Raw genomic sequence first — 24,803 nt, 5'->3', positions numbered from 1 at the left:
ATCACCTGCCGGCGTGTCACCTAATTTTCGACTTCATTCCGCATTGAAATGTCATTGCAAATGTGGTAAGTAAATTAATTGATGCAGGGAAATCTGTCGCTAGTACAATGTCCTTGTTTAAGCATCAATTGTCACCATAATGTTTCGACGCAGTAAATCAGGACATAAGAATTCTCATGAAAAGTTGCAAAGTATTTCTAATGTCCGTCGTGGTCACTGAGTCTCCAGTTGGATGGTGAATGAGTAGCCTTCTGGGTTCTTCTTCAATACTCAATTTTTGTAATAGGAATCGCCATAGAATGTGGTATTAAGGATATTTCTTGATACAAAATGTGTATTTCTCTACCACAGGCTTTCTCTCTCTCTCCATCTTCAAGGGCTAAAGCTTTCGAGACGATTCCACGAGACTGAACCTCATATGCCTACGACTCCTCAAATTTTCCATGATTCACTGCTTCGATATAACCTTCGCTTTTCCAGGCTGTCCGATGATCGTTAGTTATGTACGAAACTGAGCATCGCTTACACAGAATGAAAATTGTCTTACAACTAGTTTTTCTTGCAGCTACGTTGGCGCGGAACATCATGTCGACCTCATCGAGAGTCCTGCCCTTCAGCTCAGGGAAGTAGAAGAAGCCCCAGACAACGCTGATTAGACTGAATGACCCATAGATGAAACCCACTTTGGGTCCGAGATTGCCATATCCAGGATTCATGAGGTATGGCAAAGTGAAGGTGGCGATGAAGTTGGAAAAGTTGTTCACGGTCCACGCTATCATGGCAGTTTTGCCACGGAGACGAGGCGAAGGAACTTCGGCGGGGGTGATAGCGGCCTTGGCAACCGAATGGGTTAGTCATGACTGAAGTCTGGTCATATGCAGTTAAGCTCGAACAATGAGCCGCAACAGATTAAGGGGTAATGAACGATGAACAGATGAGGACTTCCAGTACTGAAACTTACAGCTGTGCAAGAGAGCCTAAAAATGAGAATCCGAATAATGACAGCATGCAAGCTGTAGCAAGTTTCTCAGATTGGGTTGGGTTCCGTATGGTTCTCAGTCCGCCGAGAATCATCATGGAAACACCTCCCAACGGGACCATCGACTTCCAGAAGAAGCGGCGACCAACTCGGTCAACCAAGAGCATGAACGACAAGGAACCGATCAGCCCAAAGCATTTAGAGACAATGGTGAGGATGAAGGGATTGATGGTGCCGAGACTTTGGTAAAATATTGTGCCGTAGACATTGGCAAACGCTTGGCCAGTCGCTTGCGAGAAGAAAGGTGGAAGCAGAGCAATGGTAGTGCGTCTCTGTTAGGATTGATCCCAGTTAGCTGAGAACAGCTGAACAATCGCCCGGGGAAATGGAGTTCGGAAGGAATCTTCATGAGGCAACGTACAAGGTCAGTGCCGCGGAAGAGATCCGCCCAAGAACCTTTCTCCGTGTGTTGCTCGAGGTTCGCCTTCATAGCAGCAAGTTCAGTTTCACCATCAAAACCAGCTCTACCGTCATTGAGGCCTTTGAGATTCACGAGCGCCTCCTCATATTCTTCCTTTCCCAATAGCCAGCGGGGCGACTCCGGGACGAACGCAGTCACAAGAATCATCAAACTGGGAATGGAAAACAGTACAGCAACTGGCGTCTTCCAGGATGAATCTCCCGGCCATGTTGACGTGGCAAAAGATACACAGCTGATGATGATCGTGCCAAGAAGGCGTCCGATCATGTAGCCGGAAACAAGCATGCCCCGAATCTTTGCTGGAACGACCTCGGCGATGAACAGTGGAATAAGCCAGCTTTCCATCCCCGTGTAGATGTGAACAATGCAACGACCTGCGAGTATCTGGCCAAATGATTGCGACGTGTACGTAACGCAGACACCTGCAATGCAAATTAGGTTCATCAGAACGTAGACAGCTCGCCGCCCGTAAGTTTCGCCGATCGTGGAGGCAAAGGGAAGACCCAGTGCGTAGGCGATAAAGGGGATCGAGTTCAATAGAGAAAGTCTCGTGGTGCTGATTTTGCAGACTCCTTTCGCATCACAAATGTCCCCAAATCGATGTTGAAAGGCTGTACCGGAACCTCAATGTCAATAACAGCTCCACATCGATGACTGGGAAATTGACAAGGTTTGGCAGGTTCGCTGTTCACTCACAGTCCATGGCCTGAAGGGTATTGTAAACCGACAGATCGAATCCGTTACTGAGTACGTTCAGACCGAGAATGAGGCAGAGCAGTCCCATACTCCATGTGACTCCTGGCTAAAAGGCAGCCGCCGCGCTGGAAGCCAGATCGTTCTCATGATTCCTCTGCACATGCATGAAGAAAAAAAAAAAAAAAAAAAAAAAAAAAAGAAAAAAAAAAAAAGACTGAGTCAGTATGAGATTCGGTGCTCAACCGAAAATAACTTGACGCCTGGTAGAAACGACAGCACAATTGCCTCTCAATTTAGGTCACATGGCTTCCCAGAGGCTGTAAGCAATATTTAAGAGGAATTCGGAATCGCATAATTCAAGACTTGTACCAGTTCGGCTCGGATTTCCCCCGCAAACCCCAGATTTCGGGGAGAGGCAGCCGGTAGTTCTCGGGCTCGATTCATCCATACGGTCCACCTGTTCGTTTCGGCACTTGGTCGACAGGGTTGAGCATCACCGACAGCCGTTGAGCAAGTATGTTATTCAGGTCGGAAAATCCGAGCGCGGGCTGTGAACACACAGATTTCAACTCAGCTGCCAGAAGAGACTTGGGGCGGTACGTCCTGGGAGTAACCCCGCACGTCCGGCATTCCCGCCGCGGCACCGGCTCGGGCCTCTTACCTAGCTCTCAGATCCGCCGAAGAGTGAAGCATCTAAGCGTTTCGTCTAGTCCGATAGCCATGATAATCTGTAGAAAAGCCGCTTTACCTTCATACTTAAGTTTCCAAGTCTCTTTGACAAGTTGAGCTATACAAGATCAACTAATTTTAATTTCGCCTGTTCTCTTTTAACTTTCAATCATGCAACCAGCCAAACGACCCAACTTTCTCGTCATCGTCGCCGACGATTTGGGGTTCAGCGATACGGAGCCATATGGCTCTGAAATATCCACCCCGGCCCTGCAACGTCTTGCCAAGGATGGTTTACGTATGACTAACTTCCATACTGCCCCGGCATGCTCACCTACAAGATCCATGCTTCTATCCGGCACAGATAACCACATTGCTGGACTAGGCCAGATGGCCGAGTTCATGATGGGTTCGCGACAAAAGTACGACGGTCACCCAGGATACGAAGGCCATCTCAACTTTCGAGTTGCTGCTTTGCCCGAGATACTTCAGGATGCCGGCTACTTCACTCTGTGCTCTGGGAAGTGGCATTTGGGCATGACTGCCGAAACCTCGCCCTCTAGCCGTGGTTTCAGCAAGTGTCTTTCCTTTCTCCCTGGCGCCGGGAACCACCATAACTACGAGCCACAGCTTGATGCGAGACTGCCACCGTTCATTAAGAGCTCTGGCTTCTGGATGGAGAACGACAAATTCATCGACCGCAGCAAAGACTTGCCTGAGAACTTTTACTCAAGCGACTATTTCACCGACCGCCTCCTCGGCTTTTTAGATGAGCGCACGGAAGAGGAGAAACAGAAGCCTTTCTTTGGATATCTAGCATACACTGCACCACACTGGCCACTGCAGGCACCACGAGAGAAGATTGCCAAATACCGTGGTTCATATGACGATGGACCAAAAGCTCTCAGAGATCGACGTCTGCGCCAACTCCAGAAACTGCATCTAGTCCCGGAAGATGTTATTCCAGCCCCTGTAGACGTTCCTGGGGCCGTCGAATGGCACGAGAAAAGTGAACAGGACAGAGCTGTGGCATCTCGAGCCATGGAAATCTATGCGGCCATGGTGGACAAGCTCGATGACAATATCGGTCGCGTCATCGATCACCTCGAGGCCAGTGGCGAGCTCGACAACACATTCATCGTCTTCATGTCTGATAACGGTGCTGAGGGCTCAACTATGGAATCCATGCCCATCATGGGCTCACTTGGCATCCAGGAGACACTTCGACAATTCTATGACAACTCGTACGAGAATATGGGCAACGCCAACTCTTTCATTATGTATGGGCCGCAATGGGCTCTTGCGGCCACAGCACCTTCGCGAGGTTTCAAAGGCTATACCACTGAGGGAGGCATACGGTGTCCGTGTATCGTGCGGTATCCTCCCCTTGTGAAGACGGAGGGAGGCATCAGCCACTCCTACACCAACGTCATGGACATCCTGCCTACGATGTTGGATCTGGCCGGCGTGTCACATCCTGGCACTACTTTCCGCGGTCGTGAAGTAGTCACTCCACGAGGGAAGTCCTGGGTTCCGATGCTTGGCTGCGAGACGTCCGAGGTATACGGCGAGGGTGAGGATGTTGCTGGATGGGAGCTTTTCAGCATGCGAGCGATACGGAGAGGCACTTATAAGGCTGTGCTTTTGCCTCCGCCTCATGGCACTGGCACATGGGAGCTTTATGACATTGAGAGTGACCCAGGTGAAACCAAAGACCTGGCGACCTCACAGCCAGAAATCATGAGGCAGTTACTTCAAGACTGGGAGGTTTATTTCTCTGAAACAGGCATGATCGAGTTTCATGTGCGAGGAGAAAAGATCGCAGGTATGTAATTATTAGAGATAGATATATGACAGCATAAAAACGTGGGACGCACACAACAGCATGAAAACATAAACACTCCTACGCTTTGCCTCCCTAAATTCCAGCTGTCGGGGTTGGCTCAGGATAAGCCGCCTCTCCGTCCGTCCAGTAGCCGCCATAGATGAACGTCAGGTGTTTCTACCAACGTCGCGGGGGCTAACCAACGGTACAGACCAGCTTGCTCCATGATTCAGGCCATTTCTGAGGAGTTTTCGCCACCTTCTTGCCGTTGAACTCCATCTTCCCTGACAAGCAGCAGAAATCATTGGCAAACCCGACGAAGTGGCTATACCCTGCTCCGGAATGATCGCCCCCGGAAAAGTTGAGATATCCCGACCTGGTGTCATCATCAAGGTCCCCGGTGCCTGTGTCTGCAACTCTCATGCGGTAGTAGATCCGATGACAATCTTTGGTCGCGGTCTTAGTCTTTTTGGCGGGCGCGCCACTGAGGTTTCCCTGGGCCGCTCGTTTCTTCGATCTCTCAGGCTGATCATCCTCACTGCTCTCGGACGAATCATCTTGATTGTATTTGGATAGTCCAGCATTTTCTTCATCGGGTTGGTCGAGGTCGCAGATGGCGTCGAGCAGTTCCTCAGATTCACTCATGATCATCGTGCCTTCGAAGGCTCCAAAGTCGCAGGCAGCCTTGAGCAGTTCGTGCTTCCCGGCCCAAACGTCGAGCTTCATGTCGTCATCTGTCGGCCATTGGTCTTCGATCTTGCTGCAGCGCATACGGTATGAGCCGCAGCACTTTTGAATGTCGAATAGTTGAGGTGCGGTTCTCTTGGCATCGTCAGTCTTGGTGGTCTTTCTCGTTTTAGAGGCCATTTCGTCTTTTGCCGAGAGGTGTTGGAGGGAAGATGGTGCTTTCAAGCTTAGGTGCCTTAGGTCCAGAGTTGATCCAGACGATAGCTGACGGAAGTCAGGGGACCCTTGTACATAAATGTAGCAAGGGTCCTTTGTTTCCATTTTCTTCCGTGGCACTTTCGAGCTTAGCCTCTTGTCATCGACTTATCCAGTTGTTCTTCATTATACGGCTTTCTGTTTATGTATGTGACATCAAAGTGTTTCCCTCATTCATACTGTGGCCTCATGATACATTTCCATGACCGGTTGGGGTAGTTGAGAGCAATGTGATTACATCATAGGCCGTTCCCGCATTAGCCACCGCTTTAATGAAGCCAGCTTTCACAAGAATAGTTTTGCTATCCAGGCGGGTAGTAGATGTACGGCGATCGGCATGATAGCGACGACGACGACAACGATGACGACGACGATGATGACGATGATGACGACAACGACGACGACGACGATAACGACGATAACAACGACAACAACAATAACAACAATAATAATAATAATGATAATAATAATAATAATAATAATAATAATAATAATAATAATAATAATAATAATAATAATAATAATAATGTTACGACCCGATATGCAGGAATAACAGATAACCAACCCACTTAGGCAGCGGGCGGCTAGGACAGGACATTTGTACTGCAGGATCACGGGAACAACAGGGACTCACTCGGTAAACGGAAGAACTATGGTCCAAGTCACGTGACGATAAGATAACGATCATATTGGATCAATATGATCCAACACGACTTGGGGGCCGAACGATCATTCTGGATCAGAATGATCCAGATCGACCCAAGGTACAAAGGAACATGTTCGGAATTAGACTTGTATATAGTATGACCCTGAGCCTGGCTCATGGTCAGACTTCCATAGCTCTTCAGCAATCAACTTAGTATTCATCCTCACGGATACTCTCAGCTTACCTTCACTGCGAATTACTTGTTGAGTCTAAGACTGATCACCTTAGCCTCTGAAGATCGATCTATTACAGCCTACAACCTACGACCCAGACCACGACCAAGTGTACTGTTATTACGTCTCAATCCCCAGCTTCTGTTAGCAGACCCTACTGTCGGATAGCTGACCGTAACAAATAATAATAGTTAATGATAATGATGATAATGATGATAATGATGATAACGATAATAACGATAATAACGATGATAACGATAATAACGATAATAACGATAATAACGATAATAACGATAATAACGATAATAACGATAATAACGATAATAACGATAATAACGATAACGATAATAATAACAAAAGGGATATATAGAGAGAGATATGTATAGCAAAGAAAGTTGTAAAAGTATTAACTACTGGACCTGATATAGGTAGTGATCTGCCTGGTCAGCCAGAAACATCCACCCAGATAGCAAGACTCCAAAAGAATAACAATAATCAGGCAAAAGTGTATCGTTTGTTCCCGTTAAATTGAACTGCGATGGCAAACTGCCACTGAGTGCCTGTAATAGTGATCATTTGAAGAAGCAGTCAGGTTGACACCCGAATACCCCTTCTTCTGGTCAAGCCATGAATCGAGTCTGCCTCAAACACGCATACTTCTCCCGAGATAACCAAACTAAACATCAACACCTGATTTCAATAGAAACGCCCCATAATTAAGTAGACCATCCACTCACACATCTGCAGCCATCTCCAACCAGCCCACAAAACATACACGGCATCCCTTGACTCATGTCTGGCTCAGTCTTAACAACCGCCTCTGTGAAGTCGACGTTGAACTGCAAGAACTCATCCAACAAATTCCTGAAAGCTATGATTTGATTTAAATCAGACGCGTGTCTCGCTGCCACCTCAGCCAAGACACTTCTCGTCATAACATCCACCCTCGGGGTTTCCGAGTAGGCGTACGCTATCGCCTTGACAAAGGCATCCGTGTTCCAGAGTTTCTCAGAAGCATCCCTCAGCTTCTCCGCCGCACAGCGCTTCAGACAAGACACTTCGAACTTGTCTGCGGCAACGGACATTTGAAGGTTGAACAGGATCGGATCAGCGGGCGGAGGCGTGACGTTGAGACATGGAGTGTCGCGATAGTCGGCATGATACATGAAGCAGAGCACATTCTCCACAACTCGTGGATTTTCATCTTGCATGTTGACGATTTGCTGACAGCCGGGATTCTGGTGGGCGTTCGCATTTCCTAGAACCGTTGATCCCTCGAGCAGCAGGGCGGGATCGATGTCGCTATCCGGAAAAGCGTCCGCGAAGAATTTGGACTGGCTGGCGAGCACGACGCGATGGGCGTAAAAGTCTCTTGTGATACATCGTATCGTGACGTCGGAGTATTCCGGACTGTCAAAGTATCTGATAATCGTCAGAAACAGAACCGCGGTGGCGGAAAATGCCGACTAACTTCTCAAGCCCCTTGACTAAGTCCAGCGGATACGGTTTGGTCTCCATCCGCGCCAAGCTTCGCAAGACCGTCCCCAAGATCTGCATCTTTTCCGGTGGCAAGAACAAGCGGGATTCTTAGGGACCAAACAATTGAGAAAATATTAGCCCTCCTGTGTAAGGATTAAGAGGAGATGTCTCTATGGATGCCCGAGAAAACTATCCCTCACAGCCCAAGTTCAATTGCAGTCGACATCCATTTTATAACTTTCCCCCGCCAAGTGTTGGGGCTGCCGTCCCGATCCCCCGCGATGTCTCGTCGAGATACCTCTGACTTCCCGATTAGGCAAACGTGTGTCTTTCAATCGGCATTGGCGTTTGGGGCTGCTGCAGCGCCGTCCATTCTGCATGAGCTCACTAAAACAGGGATAATCATCCTTAACCGTATGTCGTGCAGTTTGGTAACAAAGGCGGTAAACGTACCCAGGGTGACATTTGAACCAATGGAAAACGCTCCGAGGTCAGGCACTGCTGCAGACGCGGGGCTGAACGGATGTGTTTCTTGAATCTGACGACTACAACTTTTGGACCGAGACACACCTGACTACTGGGCCTCAATGCACGTGTGTTTGGTATGTAGCAGGCGCCCTTGTCTCGCTCAGTCTGGATTAAATAGGAAGCTCGTACAAAGTGCGAGGGAACGACATCGATCGACGTGTTAGGAGGATGCTGTATTCGGACTACACTCTTTTCCCCAATATGAGCATATCAAGGACCTGCTTTAGAACATGGAGTGCAGTTCTATTGGTCTTACAGGGGAATCTCTCGCTCTTGGCTGCATCGATGCGATCTTGTCATTTGCGACAGGATAAGAATTTGTAGAGTAGCACGTGGCTCGAAAGGCCTTCTGCATTTACTGCGTTCGTTTTACTTACTCTGGACACCCGAGGTATTATTTTCATGATCTAAACCACTCGTAACCACTCTATATTGGAGTTCATGAAGTCGTTCATCTTGAACTAATGGCCGCGGCGGCTCGTGTGCTTTTGCGAGTCCCAAAGGTTGCGATATTAGATCGTGCATACTCTATGGAGTGCTCGAAGTTCTTTCTCAAGCCACCCGAGGCCTACATTGCCCCCATCACCTCGGAAAGAATTTTCTGGAGGTTCAATGAATTAGTTTGCGGCGGAAGTGGTTCGCGACTGAAGACCATAGCTATCAGCGCGTGGCACGGAGAGTTCTGCTATCTATGCAGGTATGGACGATGCAGAGCTTTAGGACGGCAGAGACGACACTCAAGACGATGGCAAAGGCATTTAGAATGATAACGTAGAGATGTGTGGTAATGGAACAGAACGTGTTCAATGCAAGTAGAGCTCCGTCCGTATGGCTATGGAGAGGTATGCTACCAGACAGCAGATTCCAATACACCTTTCACCTACTAGAATGTCAAGAACACACGGTGCCAACGGGCGCCCTTGGCAGGCACCCCGTTGAACCCGATTACTAACCAGTAGTAATCGATTTTGCTGTGCCCCAAACAGCTGCGCCTACTTTCAGCCAATACATTCATTACAGCCCATCTGCGCCGCACCGTTGATGCCTGGCAATTTTTCCAGATCATCTTGGGTGGTGACGGTTTACCCTGACATCAGGCAATGGTGAAGAGCTGTCGATTCAGATAAGAGCTCGAGCCTTCAACGTATTGTGTCTTGATTCTGGACCGAATAACATCGTCGACCCATTCATTGAGGCTTTTCTTCCGACGTTTTTCTCGATTACAATTTCCGATGTACACTGTCCTAGACCCCACCAAACGCGAAGTCCGCCTCCTCAAACTGCTCGCCGGTAACGAGGCGGACGGTATCAACTGTGAACTCCACACGACATCCTTAGACAGCCCCGATGACTATGAAGCTCTTTCATATGTATGGGGTGACTCGAGCGACACACGCCCCATTACAGTTCAACAGACGGCCAAAAATGTCACTATGAATCTGGAGGCGGCGCTGCGCCATCTTCGATACCCTGACCGAGCACGCATGCTCTGGGTGGACGTCCTCTGCATCGATCAAGAGAATTTCCAGGAGCGTAATCAGCAAGTCCGATGGATGAGTGACATTTACTCAGCGGCAACCCAAGTCGTGGTTTGGCTCGGTCCAGCGACTTCGGTGGGATTCGGAGCTATGGCTACTATCCAAAAATATGCCGCCGACAGCGAGTTGCACTGGCCAGATCTAAAGCACGATCTCCTTCAATTGTTTCAGATGTATCAGTTTCTCCACAACGAATGGTGGTCGCGCGTTTGGACGGTCCAAGAGGCTGTTCTTGCAAAACAAGTGACATACCAGCATGGCCCTCGGCTGCTATCAGAGTCCGATCTGCTCAAAGCAGCCGCAAACTACAGGAATCACGCATCCGTAAGACGTTGCTGCTATTCCTGGCTCGAAAGAAACGAATCACTTGTCACTAGCGTCAGCATCGCTGTTGGAATGGAAGGGCTGCTAGGCCTGGCCAGCATTCGAGCTAACTTGCAGACAGAGAAACTTCGATTCGACGAAGTGATTTCCAAATTTCGCACAAGAAGAGCAACAGACCCTCGTGACAAAGTCTTTGGGCTGTTAGGCATATCGCGAGGCCTCAGAACGACTTCGATTGATTACACTTTGACTGCTGCTCAAGTCTTTGAGGCGACGACGCGGGAGATTATGAGCTACTGCACGAATCTGGATATCCTCAGCCACTGCGCGAATCAGGCGTATTGGGAAACAGCAACTGCCGGGCTTCCCTCTTGGGTTCCAGATTGGGGGACTGAATACCATCCAAACGACGGCTTCTCCGGTGATTTGTATCTGACCACCCATCGCCTTGCTTTTCTGGACGCCTACAGTGCTTGCGGGAAGCTTGCCTATACTCCTTGTACCAACTTCGAAGAGAACACTCTCTGTTTACAAGGGGTGCTTTGCGATAGGATTGAGAGAGTCGGGCGCTCAGAAAGAATTCTCATGGCTGAAACGGGCCCCAAATACCTGTTTGAGTGGTGGGAAATGTTGGACATCGACGGGAACCCCAACCGACCATACCGTGGAGGAGGTACCATATCAGACGCATTCTGGCGCACGATATGTCTCGATATCGGGGTCCACGGGTTCATAGCTGACAACGGCTCAGAGGCAAAGCAGGCTGGCTACAACCATGAGCGAATGCCCATAAGGCGCTGGGACAGCGAACTTGCCGCTTCCCATCATCTCCCCCAGCTAGAAATCTTCCGCAACTCGACAAGCGAAGAGGCCTGCATCCAACATTTGATGAGGGCGTCTGCCAGACGTCAATTCTTCATCTCTACTGAGGGATTGATTGGGCTAGGCCCGCCCGATATCAAGGCCGGAGACAAAATCTGCGTTTTCGCCGGCGGTAAAATGCCCTTCATTGTCCGGGATATGGACGATGAAACACAGGGTGGTGGTAGGCCAGAGGCGGGAACCCATTTACGCCTGCTGGGAGATGCCTATGTCCATGGCTTGATGTACGGGCAGGGAGTGAAAAGGGTTGAGCAGGGAGTTGAGGAGTTGAAAGTGTTCAATCTACACTGAAAATAAATTGCAGATGAGAATGGTCGGGGCCGCATTGAAAACCTGTCCGATAAAATGGAAAATAGAACTCACTCATCTTGGTCAAAACCTCTGAGCCCTGATTGGCGGTCAATACACTCACAAGCCGTCCCGGTCTCAAAGAAGGGACTTTTGGTCGGTTACATAATAACGATCTTGTCATTTGCGATTAAAAAAAGATAACCCACAGTTCCCCCAATGGTGTAAGTCGGAATCGACAACCGCATCAAATTCAATGAGTTGAAAATTCACAACCTGTCGGTAATCCATCAAGTTCTGCTCCAACAGCACCGGCACAGGCCTCTTAATCCCCCCTACAAGCAGCGAGAGCGCTAGCCCAAAATGGCAGCTTGCAATCGCAAAGCCACCCACAAGCTGGACCCCGGGAGATAACCGGCCGGCGTCGGAGCCCCTCCGCTCGGGGAACCCAAACCCACCGAGGTAGCTACCTCACTCACCTCACCAGCCTCCCGTCTCATTCGCGTCGTGTAGCAGCTCTTATCACCAATTTCACCTCTCATCCTTCACTTCCATCTCACACCAACCTCAAACACAATTCTCAAGATGGCACCCTCAGATTCCCATCGCAACCGCACGCATCTCAAAATGGCACCCCCAAACTCACCAGACACCATCTCAGACGAAGACGATGACTTCGTCTTCGTCTCCCACTCAGACTGCAAACCATCCACCAAACGTACCTCCTTCTCAACGCCCCTCGATGAAATCTCCGCCATCGTAGACTCCTTCGCCGAGGACCTCTGGCCCGTCAACAAGAAAATCCACGACAACCCCGAACTAGGTTACAAAGAGTTCATCGCCCACGACACCCTCACAGCCTTCATGCGCTCCCGCCCCGGCTGGTCCGTCACCCCCTCCGCCTACGGCATGGAGACCGCCTGGGTCGCCGTCTACGACACCGGCCGCAAAGGCCCCGTGGTCTCCTTCAACGCCGAGATGGGTACGCCCCTCTCCTCCCCACTCCCTCCATCCCCTCTAACACCTCACAGACTGCCTCCCCGGCATAGGCCACGCCTGCGGCCACAACCTAATCGCCTCCGCCTCCGTCGCCGGCGCTCTCGCCACCGCCCTCTACCTCTCCCGCCACCCCTCCCTCCCGGGCAAAGTCGTCCTCTACGGCACCCCCGCCGAGGAAGGCGGCGGCGGCAAGATCCGCCTCCTCCGCGCCGGCGCCTACGCCGCCCACGGCGTCGACCTCAACCTCATCTCGCACCCAGGCATCGTCGCCGACACGTCCCTCATGCGCACCTCCGCCTACACCTCTTTCAGTGTGGAGTACTTCGGCCGCGAGGCCCACGCCGCCGCGAACCCCTGGCTGGGCATCAACGCCCTCGACGCCCTCGTCACCGCCTACACCGCGCTCTCCGCGCTGCGCCAGCAGACCATGCCCGGCGACGTGATCCAGGGCAACATCACCTCGGGCGGCGCGCGGCCCAACATCATCCACGCGTACGCCGCGGGGGATTTCGTCGTGCGCGCCGACAGCCAGGCGCGCTTGAGGGAGCTGCGCGCGCAGGTCCAGCGCTGTTTTGAAGCCGGCGCGCTCGCCACGGGCGCGAAGCTCAAGGTCACTGAGACGGGGAGCTACAAGGACCACGTGCCGAACCGACCTTTAGGACGCAGCTACACGCGCGCGTGGAACGCGCTGTCCACGAAAGACGGGAAGGGCAAGATTCCCCTGGACGAGGACGTGGACGAGATCCGCGGGCGGACGATGGCGAGCACGGATCAGGGAGATATCAGCTACGCGATGCCGAGTTTGAGTGTGGGCTTTGCGATTCCGCCGGGGGAGGGCGGGCAGGGCCCGCATAACCCCGAGTTCGCGGCGGCGGCGGGGACGAGGGAGGCGTATGAGATTAGTTTGAAGGTGGGCAAGGGGCTGGCGGCGGTTGCGGTGGATGTGTTTACAAAGGAGGGGCTGTTGGAGGAGGTGAAGAGGACTTGGAGGAGGGATATGGGGATGGAGGAGAAGGAGGGTGTGAGGACGAGGGGTTTGTTAAGTTGGTGGATTTGACACTTGTTTAGGTCTGTGAGATGAGTGTAAGATGGAGCAGAGGCAAAGGTAACTGAACATAATTCACGAATATGTCAATATCAAAGACAGAAAGTTCATGATAAAAGCTCATCGATACTTTACAATGGTCCCATGATATCCCTAATCGCTAACAATACACGCCCGACTCCTCATAAAGCCAATATCAAGACAATTCTTCTAGCATCCCTCATGCCCTCACATCCTCTTTGCCCCCATCTCCTCGCTCCCGAAGTCATCCCACTCCTCCCGCCCAATCTTCCTCGAAATCCACACCCCCACGCCCGTCACCGCGCAGCTGCCCAGGAACCACCCCTCAAACCACCAGTCCACGAACCGCGGCTCCAGCGCCCCCTCCAGCGCGTCCCCGACCGCGCTGCCCATCTCCCGCGGCAGGTTGCTCCGCAGCAGCAGCGCCGCGCTGATCACGTACACCGCCGCCACCTGCCCGATCACCAGCGCCAGGTTCGCCTGCGCCTGGTACAGCAAGCCCGGCATCCACTTGCTGAAGAGGCGGAACGTCTGCAGCACGCTGTTGGCGCTCGCCGCGAGTATGACCCCGGACAACAGGAACGAAATCTGCCGCGCCCACGCGATCTGGTCCAGCTTCGGGTCCCAGTGCCGCGCCAGCAGCCCCAGGAAGCGGTTGATCGGGTCCGAGGAGCTGAAGCTCGCCGCCGGGTAGTACGCCCGCCGCAGCGTCGCCATCAGGGTAGCGAGGATGCGGTACAGGCAGTAGAGGCTGAAGACGAAGTGCGGCACCGCGAGGACCTTGCCCCACGCCGTCTTGGCCCGCTCGTCTGCCTCACGCCGGCTACGCATCATGCCCAGGCTTGCGCCGAGGTTCGCCTCCATTGTCTCGAGCCCGGCAATCTCCAGCCTCAGCGCCTTCATCTCCGCCTCGTCGCCGTTCATCCCCCTCACGGCGCCCAGCATCTTGCCCATGAACCCGCCCGATGAAGAGCTGCTGGCCGCAGCCGCCGCCGCGTCGCGCGCCTTCCGCTCCAGCGCCTGCAGCCGGTGTCTCTTCGTAATCAACATCTCGTTCGTGGCCTCCAGCCCGGCCTCCTTCCTCGTAATATCCGTCTCCGTCACTGGCCTCTTGCGCCGGTCGTTAACCGCGCCCAGTGTGTGCCACGGGCTCGACACCGCCGCGAACCCGCTCAGCATCGCCATCAACGAGATCCCAATCACCCCGATCCGCTCCAGACACGCCCTCAACACGCCCCCTCCCGGCGTCTTCTCCAGCCCGACCATCCTCCCCAGGCTCCAGAACGCAAACAGCCACCCCGCAAACACGGCGCCCTGCACCCCCCACGCCACCCTCGGCACGCGGCCCCTCCCGTCCCTCTGGAAACTCCACCCCGCCCCCGCCACCACGCTCTGGATCTCCAGGAACGGGATCACGCCGACCAGCAGCACCAGCAGCGTCGGCACCGTCACCCGCAACCCGACCTCCCGGGCCCGCGTCCCCACCACGTCCGAGACCTCGCACAGGATCAGCTCCCCCAGCACCGTCGCCAGCCCGACCGTCACGCAGAACACCCCCGCCGCGACCCTCCGCCGCGCGCTCTTCTGCCCGTGCTCCGCGTGCGCCTGCCGCAGCGTCGCCGGCGCGTGGGCGGGCAGGTAGTGGTCCTCGCCGTCGTGCGCGTCGTGCACGCGGGCGAGCCGCGGGAAGATGGAGCGGTTGGCGACCGTCGCGACGGCCGCGAAGGTGAGGAGAAAGGGCGACAGCGAGAATATCAGCCCCAGCGTCGAGGGGGCGGCGTTGGGGTCCACGGCCGCGCATGCGTCCTCGTCGCAGGCGGACGAGAAGAAGCGGAACCAGGGCATCTGGGGCGGCTTGTGGCGGGGCTTTCGCGCGCTGTCGGGATCGAATGGGCGTGGGACATGTGTCTGTGGAGGTGGTAGTGGTCGTCGTCGTGCTCGGGGTGCGACAGATGCAGCATCGCTGAGTGTCGGCGAGCTGTGTGATTTTTTTTGGTGTTTCGAGGTGAGATTTCAACGCGGGATTCGCAAGGCTGGGGTCGACATTGTCTGCGGTATGTTGTCGATCTGTTCGGACAACCGTTGCTGAGACGGGCGTTGGGAGGACAAGGTATGGCATTCGTCACGCTTTGTCGGAGTTTGCTCCAGCCACGATGACCTGGCCTTAGCTGGAGCTTCAGCCACATTTGGTGGGTGAAGCCACCCAGGGCCCCGCCGGGCTGCCGCAAGTGGCCAATCGACGTGGAGGAAAGACTCACTCACTGCAGCTTGATGGGGAGCTGTCCTTCGCATCTTATGCAGGTTGGTCGAGATGCCGCTTGAGCAGTGCTACATTGCGTCACGATATGGGGAAGCATAAAATGGTACCTGGTCATTTCTCTCTTTTATTGGGTATCTACCCGTGGGCTTCTTCTTCATAGCGAGACCTACGCCAAACGCTTGATCGCGACCTGGTCATCTAAGGCGACCTTTGCAACGCATCCTCTCGAATAAAAATACCCTGCCCACGTTGGCAACCAAAACGCCTCTCCATAGATGATGTATTCCTGTACGTCTTTTGATCTCATTCCCTAAAGACCAGCATCAAGTCGCTAGCATTCTCGTCCGTAGCATCAACCGGTGCTACTAGTGCGCGACTCCTTCGAGTCGTCATCCTCATCATCCTCTGCATTTCCGGTAGAGTCAAGACTCGACTTCCGGTTCTCGCGGAGCAGAGCGGCAGCCTCACCGACCTCCATCTTGTGAAGCCTTTCCTTCTGGTTCGAGTTGATGAGCTGGTCGCCAGACACGACTTCGAATTCGTCTTCCTCCTCATCGTCATCGTCGTCGCTATCGCCGGTCGTGCTAGGCGGTGCTTTGGCCGATGCTGCAGACGTAGTCTGTGACAGGTTGCTGTATCCTCTTGGCTGTAGATACGAATTGGGGTCGATTGGCTTAATGGTGGGATCGAAAGAAGCAGGCAGTCCAAGTGCCTTCGCCACCTGGTGGGCTTCCTCGTCCGGTGTATGCCTGATTTCGACCTCGTACATGCTGCTGCGCTCGCTATCGGCCTCATGCTTGCCCCCCGTTGCCGATAGCATTTTGACGTATGTCTGTCGCTCCGAGTCGTTTTGTCTCTTATTCTTCTTCTTCTCTCGCTTCTCGGTCGGGCGAACGACAACGACGGGAACCGGGGAGTACTGCAGACAGTACTTGGAGAAGGAGTTTCGGGTGTTGACGAGGCCTTGGAGACCTCCGAGTGATCGACCACGGGTACCTACGATGAGCATAGCAGGTTGGTAGATTTGGATCTGAGTTCATATTCGTCAGCTTTGTGCTCTCCATTTAGTTCGCCAGGAAATTTCAGCGTGGCCACTCACCAGCTTCTGGAAGGTCGAGTGCAGTTTTCCGCAGGCGTATTCCAAAACAACACTGATGGCTCGGTTTGCGCCGTTGCGCTTAAGAATCGACTCCATAACCTTATTGGCATCCTTTTGGTACGCATCATTATCGGTGCGCACTTCCTTTTCAATGACGCGCACGCACACAATCTCGTCGCCATCATCGACGAGCTCGTCGAGCAGCCATTGCAACGCATAGTCGGAGTAGGAGTGCTCGTCGACGCCGACCATGAATGTGCGCGACCTCCTCTGGGCCTGGTACCCCTTATGTCTAACATTCAACGTCAGCGACGGCGTGTTGTTCTTAGTGGCCTCGCCGAGGGGCAGATTGTCGAACGCGACATGTGTCTGGAACCTGTCCGGCGTGGGGGTTTGAGTTAGCGTTGCCATTAAGAAACGATGTCAGCGGAAAGCAGGGCCCGCAAGGAGTTGTGCGACGAAGTTTTTGTTGGAAAAGACGCGATAGAAAAGCTGTGGAGAGTGAAGATGGACACGGCGACTGGCCGGGATTAGGGAAGAAAAATCGTCAAGCGCCTTGGTGTTGCGTTTGGTGGTGAGACAGAGACTTGGAGGCAGCCGACGCCAAAAGCAGGGAAACTGGCTGGGTGGATTGCGACACAGCACTGACAGCGTCCGTTCCCCCTCCAGCTTAGGTACGGCTCATTCCGGGCCAAGCGTGGCTGTGGATGAGCGACTTTGGCGCCTCCTCGGCCTCCTTTGTGAAGGGTAAACGAAGAGGCACAGGCGCAATCAGCGGGGTAGTGGGGTCAAGGATGAACAGCCCCGGCGAATTGCAGCGCCTCCTCTTCTAGCAGTGTCGTGTGATTGTGTGGGAAATTGCAACGTTCTGCTGGCCGCTGCATTCGGACGGAGGGGAATAAATCGTACGGCGGTGGTAGAGAGGCTTCAACACCGCAGACAACGACGCCTTCCTCCTCCGCCTCTTGGATATTTTTTGTTGTTTGTTGTTTGTGTAATGGGCGCAATCCCAGGCAGTTCGTCCTAGCAACAACATTGGCAACTCGGTTGATGCTTGTTTCGCATGAAGAAGGGGTCCTTTCCCGCAGAGACGCCGTCATGACTAAGGTTAGACTTGGGATGCGGCGGCGGCAGTGTCGTTGAACCCCACCATTCCCGGCCCAGCTCCACGACCGTCAGACACTGGAGTCAGCACCCGCATCCCGCATCCCCCGTCTTTGGCAGCTTTCAATGGGCAGCCAGGTGACAGTCGCATTCTCCCCCGCATCAAGCATGCTGGCCAACTGCTGCTTTGGGTAGTCATCAGAGGTGGGTACGTGTGAGTGACGGCCGCACCCTACGAGTCCAAACCATCCTTCATGTACTGTTGTTTGCGCCAGCCTGGACAAGTCGGCTTGCAGATATGCCGCGGAAACGTCGGCTGTAACTGGACCCAGGAGGGTCTTCATTCGTTCCATGTTGCCAATCGACTGGAAGAGCTGCTGCACTGCGTGAGGTATACAGATATCACGGTAGGTAAGGCAGCATAAGCATATGGGCCTAGACTGGCTTCCAAGCCACACTGCAGCTGGTGCATCCGACTTTGCCGGCGACATTGCCCATCTTCGCTCGACCTTACAAAAGGTTCGGCTGCCCCAACTCGGAGCCCCAACGTCCAATGTCTCTGGCGGAGTGTGTATTTCAAAAGAGAGACAGCAAGGAGATTGTTGCGCTTACCTGTCATGAGCAGGAGACGACGCTCTAATGCGCTCCTTGTCTGTTGTTCTCTTGGCTCCTTGCGGCAGCGATAGGTTCCGAACCGGTGCAAACGTCAGCGATCCTATCGACGACCCCCTATGCCTTCCGGCGAACGACTCGGTCCTGGACGATTCGGCAGAGAAGCTTCCTTTTGCGCTCTCCAAAGACGGACTTGCAAAGCTCGAGAGTGTCGTAGCACGGCTCAACGCTCCAGCATCTCCACCCTTGGCATCCTCCTCTTTCTTCTGCGACTCGAGGGAGAAGTAATCCGCCTTGGATTTGTCTTTGGGCTGCAACGGGGTCTTGGGCGAAATGTCCGCCGAGTCGGGGCTCTGGACGGGGAGCGTCGTACGGGGGCTAGGGCCCGACATCGTGTGTCGTCGAGGAGGGTTCTGAGTCTGCTCTGGCGGTGAAGGTTTTGGCAAAGATATCTTGCGCGGTGGCGGGGGCAGCGGTGGCGACGGTGTGTCTTTTGTGGTTTTCTTGCTCTTCTTTTTGGAGCTTTGGGGCAGCAGAAATACGCTACGCCAGTTGTCCGTTGGCCGCATCGGTAGGCTTCACGACAGCTGTGGAAACCCGGTCAGCATGAGGGACTGAGGGAGCAATTTGCGGCCAGCAGATGTTGGTTGCAGAGTCGCACTTCGGCTGGACCCCTAAAAGAGTGGATCGCAGTCGCGAAACGAGACGTCTTCCGTGGACCGGCCAGCTGAAAGAAAGAAATAGCCCCAACGGTGTGGATTTACGCGCGGAGATGGCTGATGGTGGACTGACTACACGGTCTAAAGCAGGAAAGGGGCGTCTGTCGACTGGCTTGCGAATCGAACAGGGACGGTCAGAGCGTTTCTGGCTGTTGTGTTCTTCTGGCAGGATACGATAGCTCGGACGGGTGCGACGGTACGAATACAGGCAGAGGGCGGTAGTTGTGGTTGTCGGCACGGGTCGATGCTGATTCAGGTGAAGTCTGATGTGGTATTGGCTTTTACTTTTGCTTTGCCATGTGCGGGAAACCTTCCATGTAATAAGGCTGGTCGACAAAAAGGTAATTTTCGAAGGAGGAGGATCCGAAAAAAAGACTGGGCAAAGAGGAAAAAAAAACTCCGGTGTTGGTGATTCGGCAAAGCTGAACAGGGTTGGGTATCGTGGGCGCGCGTGGGTTTGGCTGCGGAGCGTCTTCTTTTATGGCAGCGGTTCGGCGTATGTAAGAGGCGGTTATGCCAAGGCTGGCGGGGCCTCACAAGGCGCAGATTTGCCTGGAGATGGTGTTGTTGTCGATACAGGAGACGGAGTTCTAACGAGACGGGGTGTGGCGTGGCGGTAGCGCGTCTCCTAGGTCCGAAGGGTCAGGAAATATGGTTTGGGTTGCTGCTGCTGCTGTGACTTTGGGTAGCAGACCAAACCAGACCAGACCAGGCCGACGAGATGGGGTGAGCAGGTGATCGTTGACCGGGATGGCAGCTGTCGAGTCGACGGTGCGCCGCGCAGAGATGAGCTTGGCTAAACGAGATGGAGCCACCGAAGAAGTACCCAAGCGGGAAGAATGCAGCGGAAAGGTACGCAACAGTCGGGACCCGAGTTCGTGGTAGACATGCGCCGGAGAAGGAGTCCAGTATCTTGGCTGCGGGGAGCAGCGGCGCGGACGGCGTGGAATGGGGAGAGGATAAGACAACTGGGAAGAGAAGAAGCTCGAGAATGGTGTTGTAAAAGTCTGGGCATGCGTCGTTTACGTTATGATGCGAGAGGAAAAGCAAATAGCCGTCCGTCACAGAGACACCTGGATGGGCATGAGGTAGGTGGACGTGCAAAAGAGAATAAGTCGGGTGTCTGTGTCTGTAGGGCAAGCAGGTTCTTGCATGCGGAGGATCTCTCTCATCTAAGTACAAGGGCATTCTACTTTTTTTTTTTCTGCCCCTTCCTCGTTTGCAAGAGGCGGAGGGAGGGTGCACATCTTGAATGTGACGCACAGCGCCGTGGGTCGTGGAGGGCATGCAACCAGCAGCAACGCAGCAGCCGTAGCAGCAAGCAGCAAGGATATGTGAGGGGTGCGCTGCGGTGCCCTGGCCAGACCCAGACAGCCTGAGCCTGGGTCACAGTGTTGATGCTGAGGTGAAGTCTGCCAGCTGCATGGTGGAGAGGAGGGAAGCTTCCAGGGGAGGGGGAATAGGGAGGGGAGAACACCAACACTGGCAAAGGCAAGCAGGATGGTGGTGGTGCTGCTGAAACGGGAAGGGCGAGGTGAGGGATCCAAGGATGACGGCGGAAGGGTGGAGGAGGAGAATGGAGGACGGGGCACGAGATGGAGGGGAGGGGCCCGGGAAGCAGGCACTGGGTGTCTTGAGGGAAGGCAGGGGGTGACCTTTCTTACACCTGCCTTACACTTTACTGCGTAGAAGTAGGATACAGGTGAGGCAAAAGTCTTTTTAGGAATGTATGCAGTAAATGGAAAGAGTGACTATTACCTCGGGACATGGCACCTTCTCTACTTACGACTTCGAAAAGAAATAGCCTTTGGTGGAAAGAGCACTTCAATTTGATGAGGAAGGAAGGGCATGGCAAAGCGGAAAGAAAGGGAACCTATGCTTTGCCCACGAGGTAGGTACCGCAGCAAGTACCTGCCCGTAGGTGCCTTCCAAGACAGCTGAAGGCAGGTGAGGTGTAGCTGGGGAAGCTGGGGCCACATCTAGGCACCTGCTGGTCCAGCTGCACCTGCTGCACCTGATCCTGCCCTCCTGGAATTGAGAATGGTACTGGACGACAGCACGGAGGAAGGCCCGATGAACACTCTTTCTGTTTGCTTCAGAACGAGACAGAACCACATCATCGCCTTCTCGTCTCCCACTTTTACCTATCCCAAAGGACCTCTTTCCAAGGAAAACCCTACCATTCACAGCACCCGCCCGACACAAGATCAGCCAGGCACGTTTACTCTCCGGCGATCTCATCTCATATCTCATCCCTCACGACCTTCGGACCGCATGCCCTGGCCGCCTAGACAGCTCCCCAGTCCCAGCATCCGGTCGCCAGCCCCGAAATAACCTGAGAACACCACCCAAAACTCGCCAAGACCACCCAAGTACCGAGTCCAATCATTCAGTGCCTCTAACGGCTTTCATTACACATCTGCCTGCCTTTCAAGCTTCTCGGGACCCGTTTCCAAGCACCCGCCACTGCCTCATCCCTGTCCTCTCGACGCCGGACTGCTGCACACTTACACCCTCTATCGAGACGGCCACGGCTCGACCAGAACTGACTCGACTCAACTCCAACCGACGGAATGAACGACACTTCGGATATTCGTCCATACCTATCCGTACGGATACCTAGGCATTCGCCATCTGCACCCCGGCGCCTGCTGCGCTCTCGAGTCTGCCCGGTGTTTGCTACCATGGTGCTGTCGGCGCCTGCAATGACATGACATGGCATGACGGCGCTCTTTGGGGGCCGGCGTGCCTCTGTCAGTGGCCCTCCTTGACGTACGCCGACGTGGACGGTGCCTAGACTACAGACACCTTATAGAGTGTCTGGCGCATCAGACGCCGTTAGAACCACGCTTTCAACCAGGCATTTCGGCGAATGCTACACCGTGGCACGCCTCGACTGGGACATACATGATGCCTACGCACGCCTTGCCCTCTGTCGTCATCTTCTCTGCGAAACCTCCTCACCATCATACCACATTTCCATATTTCCCGTCTCACAAACCCCCGAAACCCAAAAATCCCACCAACGTGGGCGGCGGCACGCGGCAGCTTGGTGCGCCAAGCGGATTGTCGCAGCCAGCGGGCCCCTCCGAGTTCCTCTAGGTCCTCCGGGGGGCCTCATCGCCAGCAGTTTGCGCCAAACACCAAGCACAGCTACTGCACAAGCACACTCAACATCGCATTGGACCGACGCATTCCCACGTCTGCCCAGACGGCTCTCCGAGTGCTAAGATTGTCCCCGTTGCTCAATTGCTCGACTCATCACGACCGCGACCCTCCATCTCGTTCTTCTCGTCCACTCGTCAACCTCCAACATGGTCTTGGCAAACCACTCAACCATGTCGGTCCCAGGCTCCCAGCATCCAGGATGGATGAGAAGGTTGTCGTCCACCGCGGTCCTCACAGCAACCTCGAGTCGGTGTGCGCGCCGCCCTAAACCGCTTCTTCTGGCTCACAACTCCAACCTTGCTTCTTTTCATTTTATTCTCGTTAATGAGCCGGCATGCCTCTGATGAGAGCCCCGTCAGCCAACCTCGCGAGCCGGCCCAGCCAATCCACACTCCCAGCGCCAAGGCCCGAGCCAAGACAACTGTATCTTTTGTGCTGCTTTGGTGCCCCCCCTGGGTTTCTTTTTACTTCTGTGACCCGACGACGTGCAGGGCTTGATGGGCTTGGGTGGGCGGCGGCTCGCTTCCTTACCCTCTTCTTCGGCGCGCAAATCTCTTGGCCGGGACCCATCAACGTCGCAGGAAGCCGTCTTGGTCACTGGGGTTCGACTCGAGGGGTTGGCTCCCTGGTGCCCTCCACTGTCGAGACAAGAGCGCAAGCCCGAGAAGGGAAACATGCAAAGCCAAAAGGGATGTGTTTCCAAGATACCAAGCCGGCAACCACAAGCGGTCGGGAAGAGGCAGCCCATGCCAAGCTGAGAGTGAAGATGGTGCCCATCTTCGCTCATTCCTCACCATCTGGAATATTCCTGTGGTTGCCATGGCCCAAGATGCCATTCGCAGTACATTGGTCTGCCCAGAAATCCGTCCTGACTTTCCGGCCTGCACTTCCTTGTCATCGATAACGTCTCACACTTGCTGTGTTACCTCTCACCGACAAGATGCGCAGAGACAGTCTGTGCCGCTTTTTCTTGCAGGCTCACCGAAACAAATCGAGCAAGGTCCCCTATCGGCTTGCAATCAACCGACCAGCCAAATGGCTTGCCTGAGCCACGGGTTTGGTCGGGGGCGGGCGTCGCTTGTCATCTATCAACTCTCACCCCGCCGGTGGGAGCTGTCGACTTCATGATTGATGTCAATTTCAGACGTCTTTGCGCCGTTTATGCCTGTTGTCGCCGCTGATCGACGGCATATTTCCAAGCCTTGAGAGATAACGGTTCAACAAACCGGCTAATTGTCAGCGTGAAATTGAAATCAGATCGTGCGCTGAGGAGGGCTAATCGCGCGCCACGCTGTCGCATCTTCGGATGGCATATACGGTGACAATAGATGCGGTGTGAGGTCTATCAAAGCGGCCCTGACGCAGCTTTAACGTTGCTGTGTGGCACACAGTCAGCCATTTCGTTAAGCTCGACCTCTTACCTGCTCCCTTCGTGCAGCTTTCCTATCTGACTTACAGCCGACAACCACCCATCAACAGCGCTTCCTGTCAGCCAAGCGCAGAGATTGTGCAATCTGCAACCTCACTTCTAGATTCCGCGATCGCTTGCGTAAGTTCAAACGTAATCCTGCACGCTCGCCATCCTGCGTGCCGATGCACCTGCAATAGCCGAGCGACAACATCCTCATCCATCGTCCAGTCTCCGCCTACACCCCCAATTGACCCAGAAGACGACGTCAAGCGCGCCCGTGATCTGCGTTTCTGTCGGATTCCCAGATCACACCTCAAGGTAAACTCTTGGCAACTACCAGAGACAAACGAAACAAGCACACGCACACACGCAGGACAAATCTGACTCGCAGAAACTCAGCCAAGACATAAGAGCAAGAATCTAGGACAGCTAGAGCGAATAACGTGAGACACCGTTCAACATTAAACCGCTAGCCTCACGCAAGTGGCACATGTTCAACCACACCAGGTAATGTTCCTTGGGGAATATAGGCCTCCAATTTTTCTGTGCGGATCAGCCCGTCCCTCCCGATCATTTCCCCGGTCTGCCGACGCAGGCGTGAGGACGGACACAATGCCTGAATGGGAAGGCATATTCCCCGCGGGCTCCGCTTCATCGTCGCAAGATAATCGGCCATCGGGAGTGCGGGAGGCGGTTCCATCATCCATGGAGACCGCGGGGTCAAGGGGCCGGCGGTCGTCTGTGGGATCTGGCAAACGCTTCTATCTGAACGGTTAGATCTCAGCCTCCGCCTTGAGATTCCCGGACGAGGGGCCAGGATAGCCCCTCACTCCCGTCACCCTCCCCGCCTCGGGG

The 24,803-nt window shown here is 54.0% G+C and overlaps 7 protein-coding genes across 7 annotated transcripts; 2 read left to right on the top strand and 5 right to left on the bottom strand.

Annotated features, from left to right (window-relative positions):
- Positions 1–2,996: 2,996 nt before the first annotated feature.
- Positions 2,997–4,658, top strand: atsA-0 (Arylsulfatase; the record flags this gene model as incomplete). Its single annotated transcript, XM_032028136.1, has 1 exon — positions 2,997–4,658. The coding sequence occupies one exon, from the start codon at positions 2,997–2,999 to the stop codon at positions 4,656–4,658; it is 1,662 nt and encodes a 553-aa protein (XP_031875548.1).
- Positions 4,659–4,845: 187 nt separating this feature from the next.
- Positions 4,846–5,517, bottom strand: CGGC5_v001735 (uncharacterized protein; the record flags this gene model as incomplete). The annotated part of the gene is made up of 1 exon (XM_032028135.1): positions 4,846–5,517. The coding sequence occupies one exon, from the start codon at positions 5,515–5,517 to the stop codon at positions 4,846–4,848; it is 672 nt and encodes a 223-aa protein (XP_031875556.1).
- A 1,364-nt stretch (positions 5,518–6,881) lies between these two features.
- On the bottom strand, positions 6,882–8,028 carry CGGC5_v001734 (uncharacterized protein; the record flags this gene model as incomplete). Its single annotated transcript, XM_066150876.1, has 3 exons — positions 6,882–6,907; positions 7,247–7,893; positions 7,943–8,028. The coding sequence occupies 3 exons, from the start codon at positions 8,026–8,028 to the stop codon at positions 6,882–6,884; spliced, it is 759 nt and encodes a 252-aa protein (XP_066009800.1).
- A 4,109-nt stretch (positions 8,029–12,137) lies between these two features.
- Positions 12,138–13,566, top strand: Pm20d2-0 (Peptidase M20 domain-containing protein 2; the record flags this gene model as incomplete). Its single annotated transcript, XM_032025228.1, has 2 exons — positions 12,138–12,492; positions 12,542–13,566. 2 exons carry the CDS (start codon positions 12,138–12,140, stop codon positions 13,564–13,566), a joined length of 1,380 nt encoding a protein of 459 aa, XP_031878254.1.
- A 216-nt stretch (positions 13,567–13,782) lies between these two features.
- gpr89 (Golgi pH regulator) lies at positions 13,783–15,420 on the bottom strand (the record flags this gene model as incomplete). The annotated part of the gene is made up of 1 exon (XM_032025227.1): positions 13,783–15,420. The coding sequence occupies one exon, from the start codon at positions 15,418–15,420 to the stop codon at positions 13,783–13,785; it is 1,638 nt and encodes a 545-aa protein (XP_031878228.1).
- A 767-nt stretch (positions 15,421–16,187) lies between these two features.
- CGGC5_v001731 (Universal stress protein A family protein) lies at positions 16,188–17,345 on the bottom strand (the record flags this gene model as incomplete). Its single annotated transcript, XM_032025226.2, has 2 exons — positions 16,188–16,865; positions 16,935–17,345. The coding sequence occupies 2 exons, from the start codon at positions 17,343–17,345 to the stop codon at positions 16,188–16,190; spliced, it is 1,089 nt and encodes a 362-aa protein (XP_031878203.2).
- Positions 17,346–18,200: 855 nt separating this feature from the next.
- Positions 18,201–19,042, bottom strand: CGGC5_v001730 (uncharacterized protein; the record flags this gene model as incomplete). Its single annotated transcript, XM_066150875.1, has 3 exons — positions 18,201–18,223; positions 18,651–18,674; positions 18,844–19,042. The coding sequence occupies 3 exons, from the start codon at positions 19,040–19,042 to the stop codon at positions 18,201–18,203; spliced, it is 246 nt and encodes an 81-aa protein (XP_066009799.1).
- Between the last annotated feature and the right edge of the window lie 5,761 nt (positions 19,043–24,803).

Source organism: Colletotrichum fructicola, assembly GCF_000319635.2.
Source record: "Colletotrichum fructicola Nara gc5 chromosome Unknown KSG_Nara_v1_contig01, whole genome shotgun sequence".
Classification (NCBI taxonomy): domain Eukaryota; kingdom Fungi; phylum Ascomycota; class Sordariomycetes; order Glomerellales; family Glomerellaceae; genus Colletotrichum; species Colletotrichum fructicola.
Note: the sequence above shows the minus strand (reverse complement) of the source record. Positions and strands in the feature narration are given on the sequence as shown.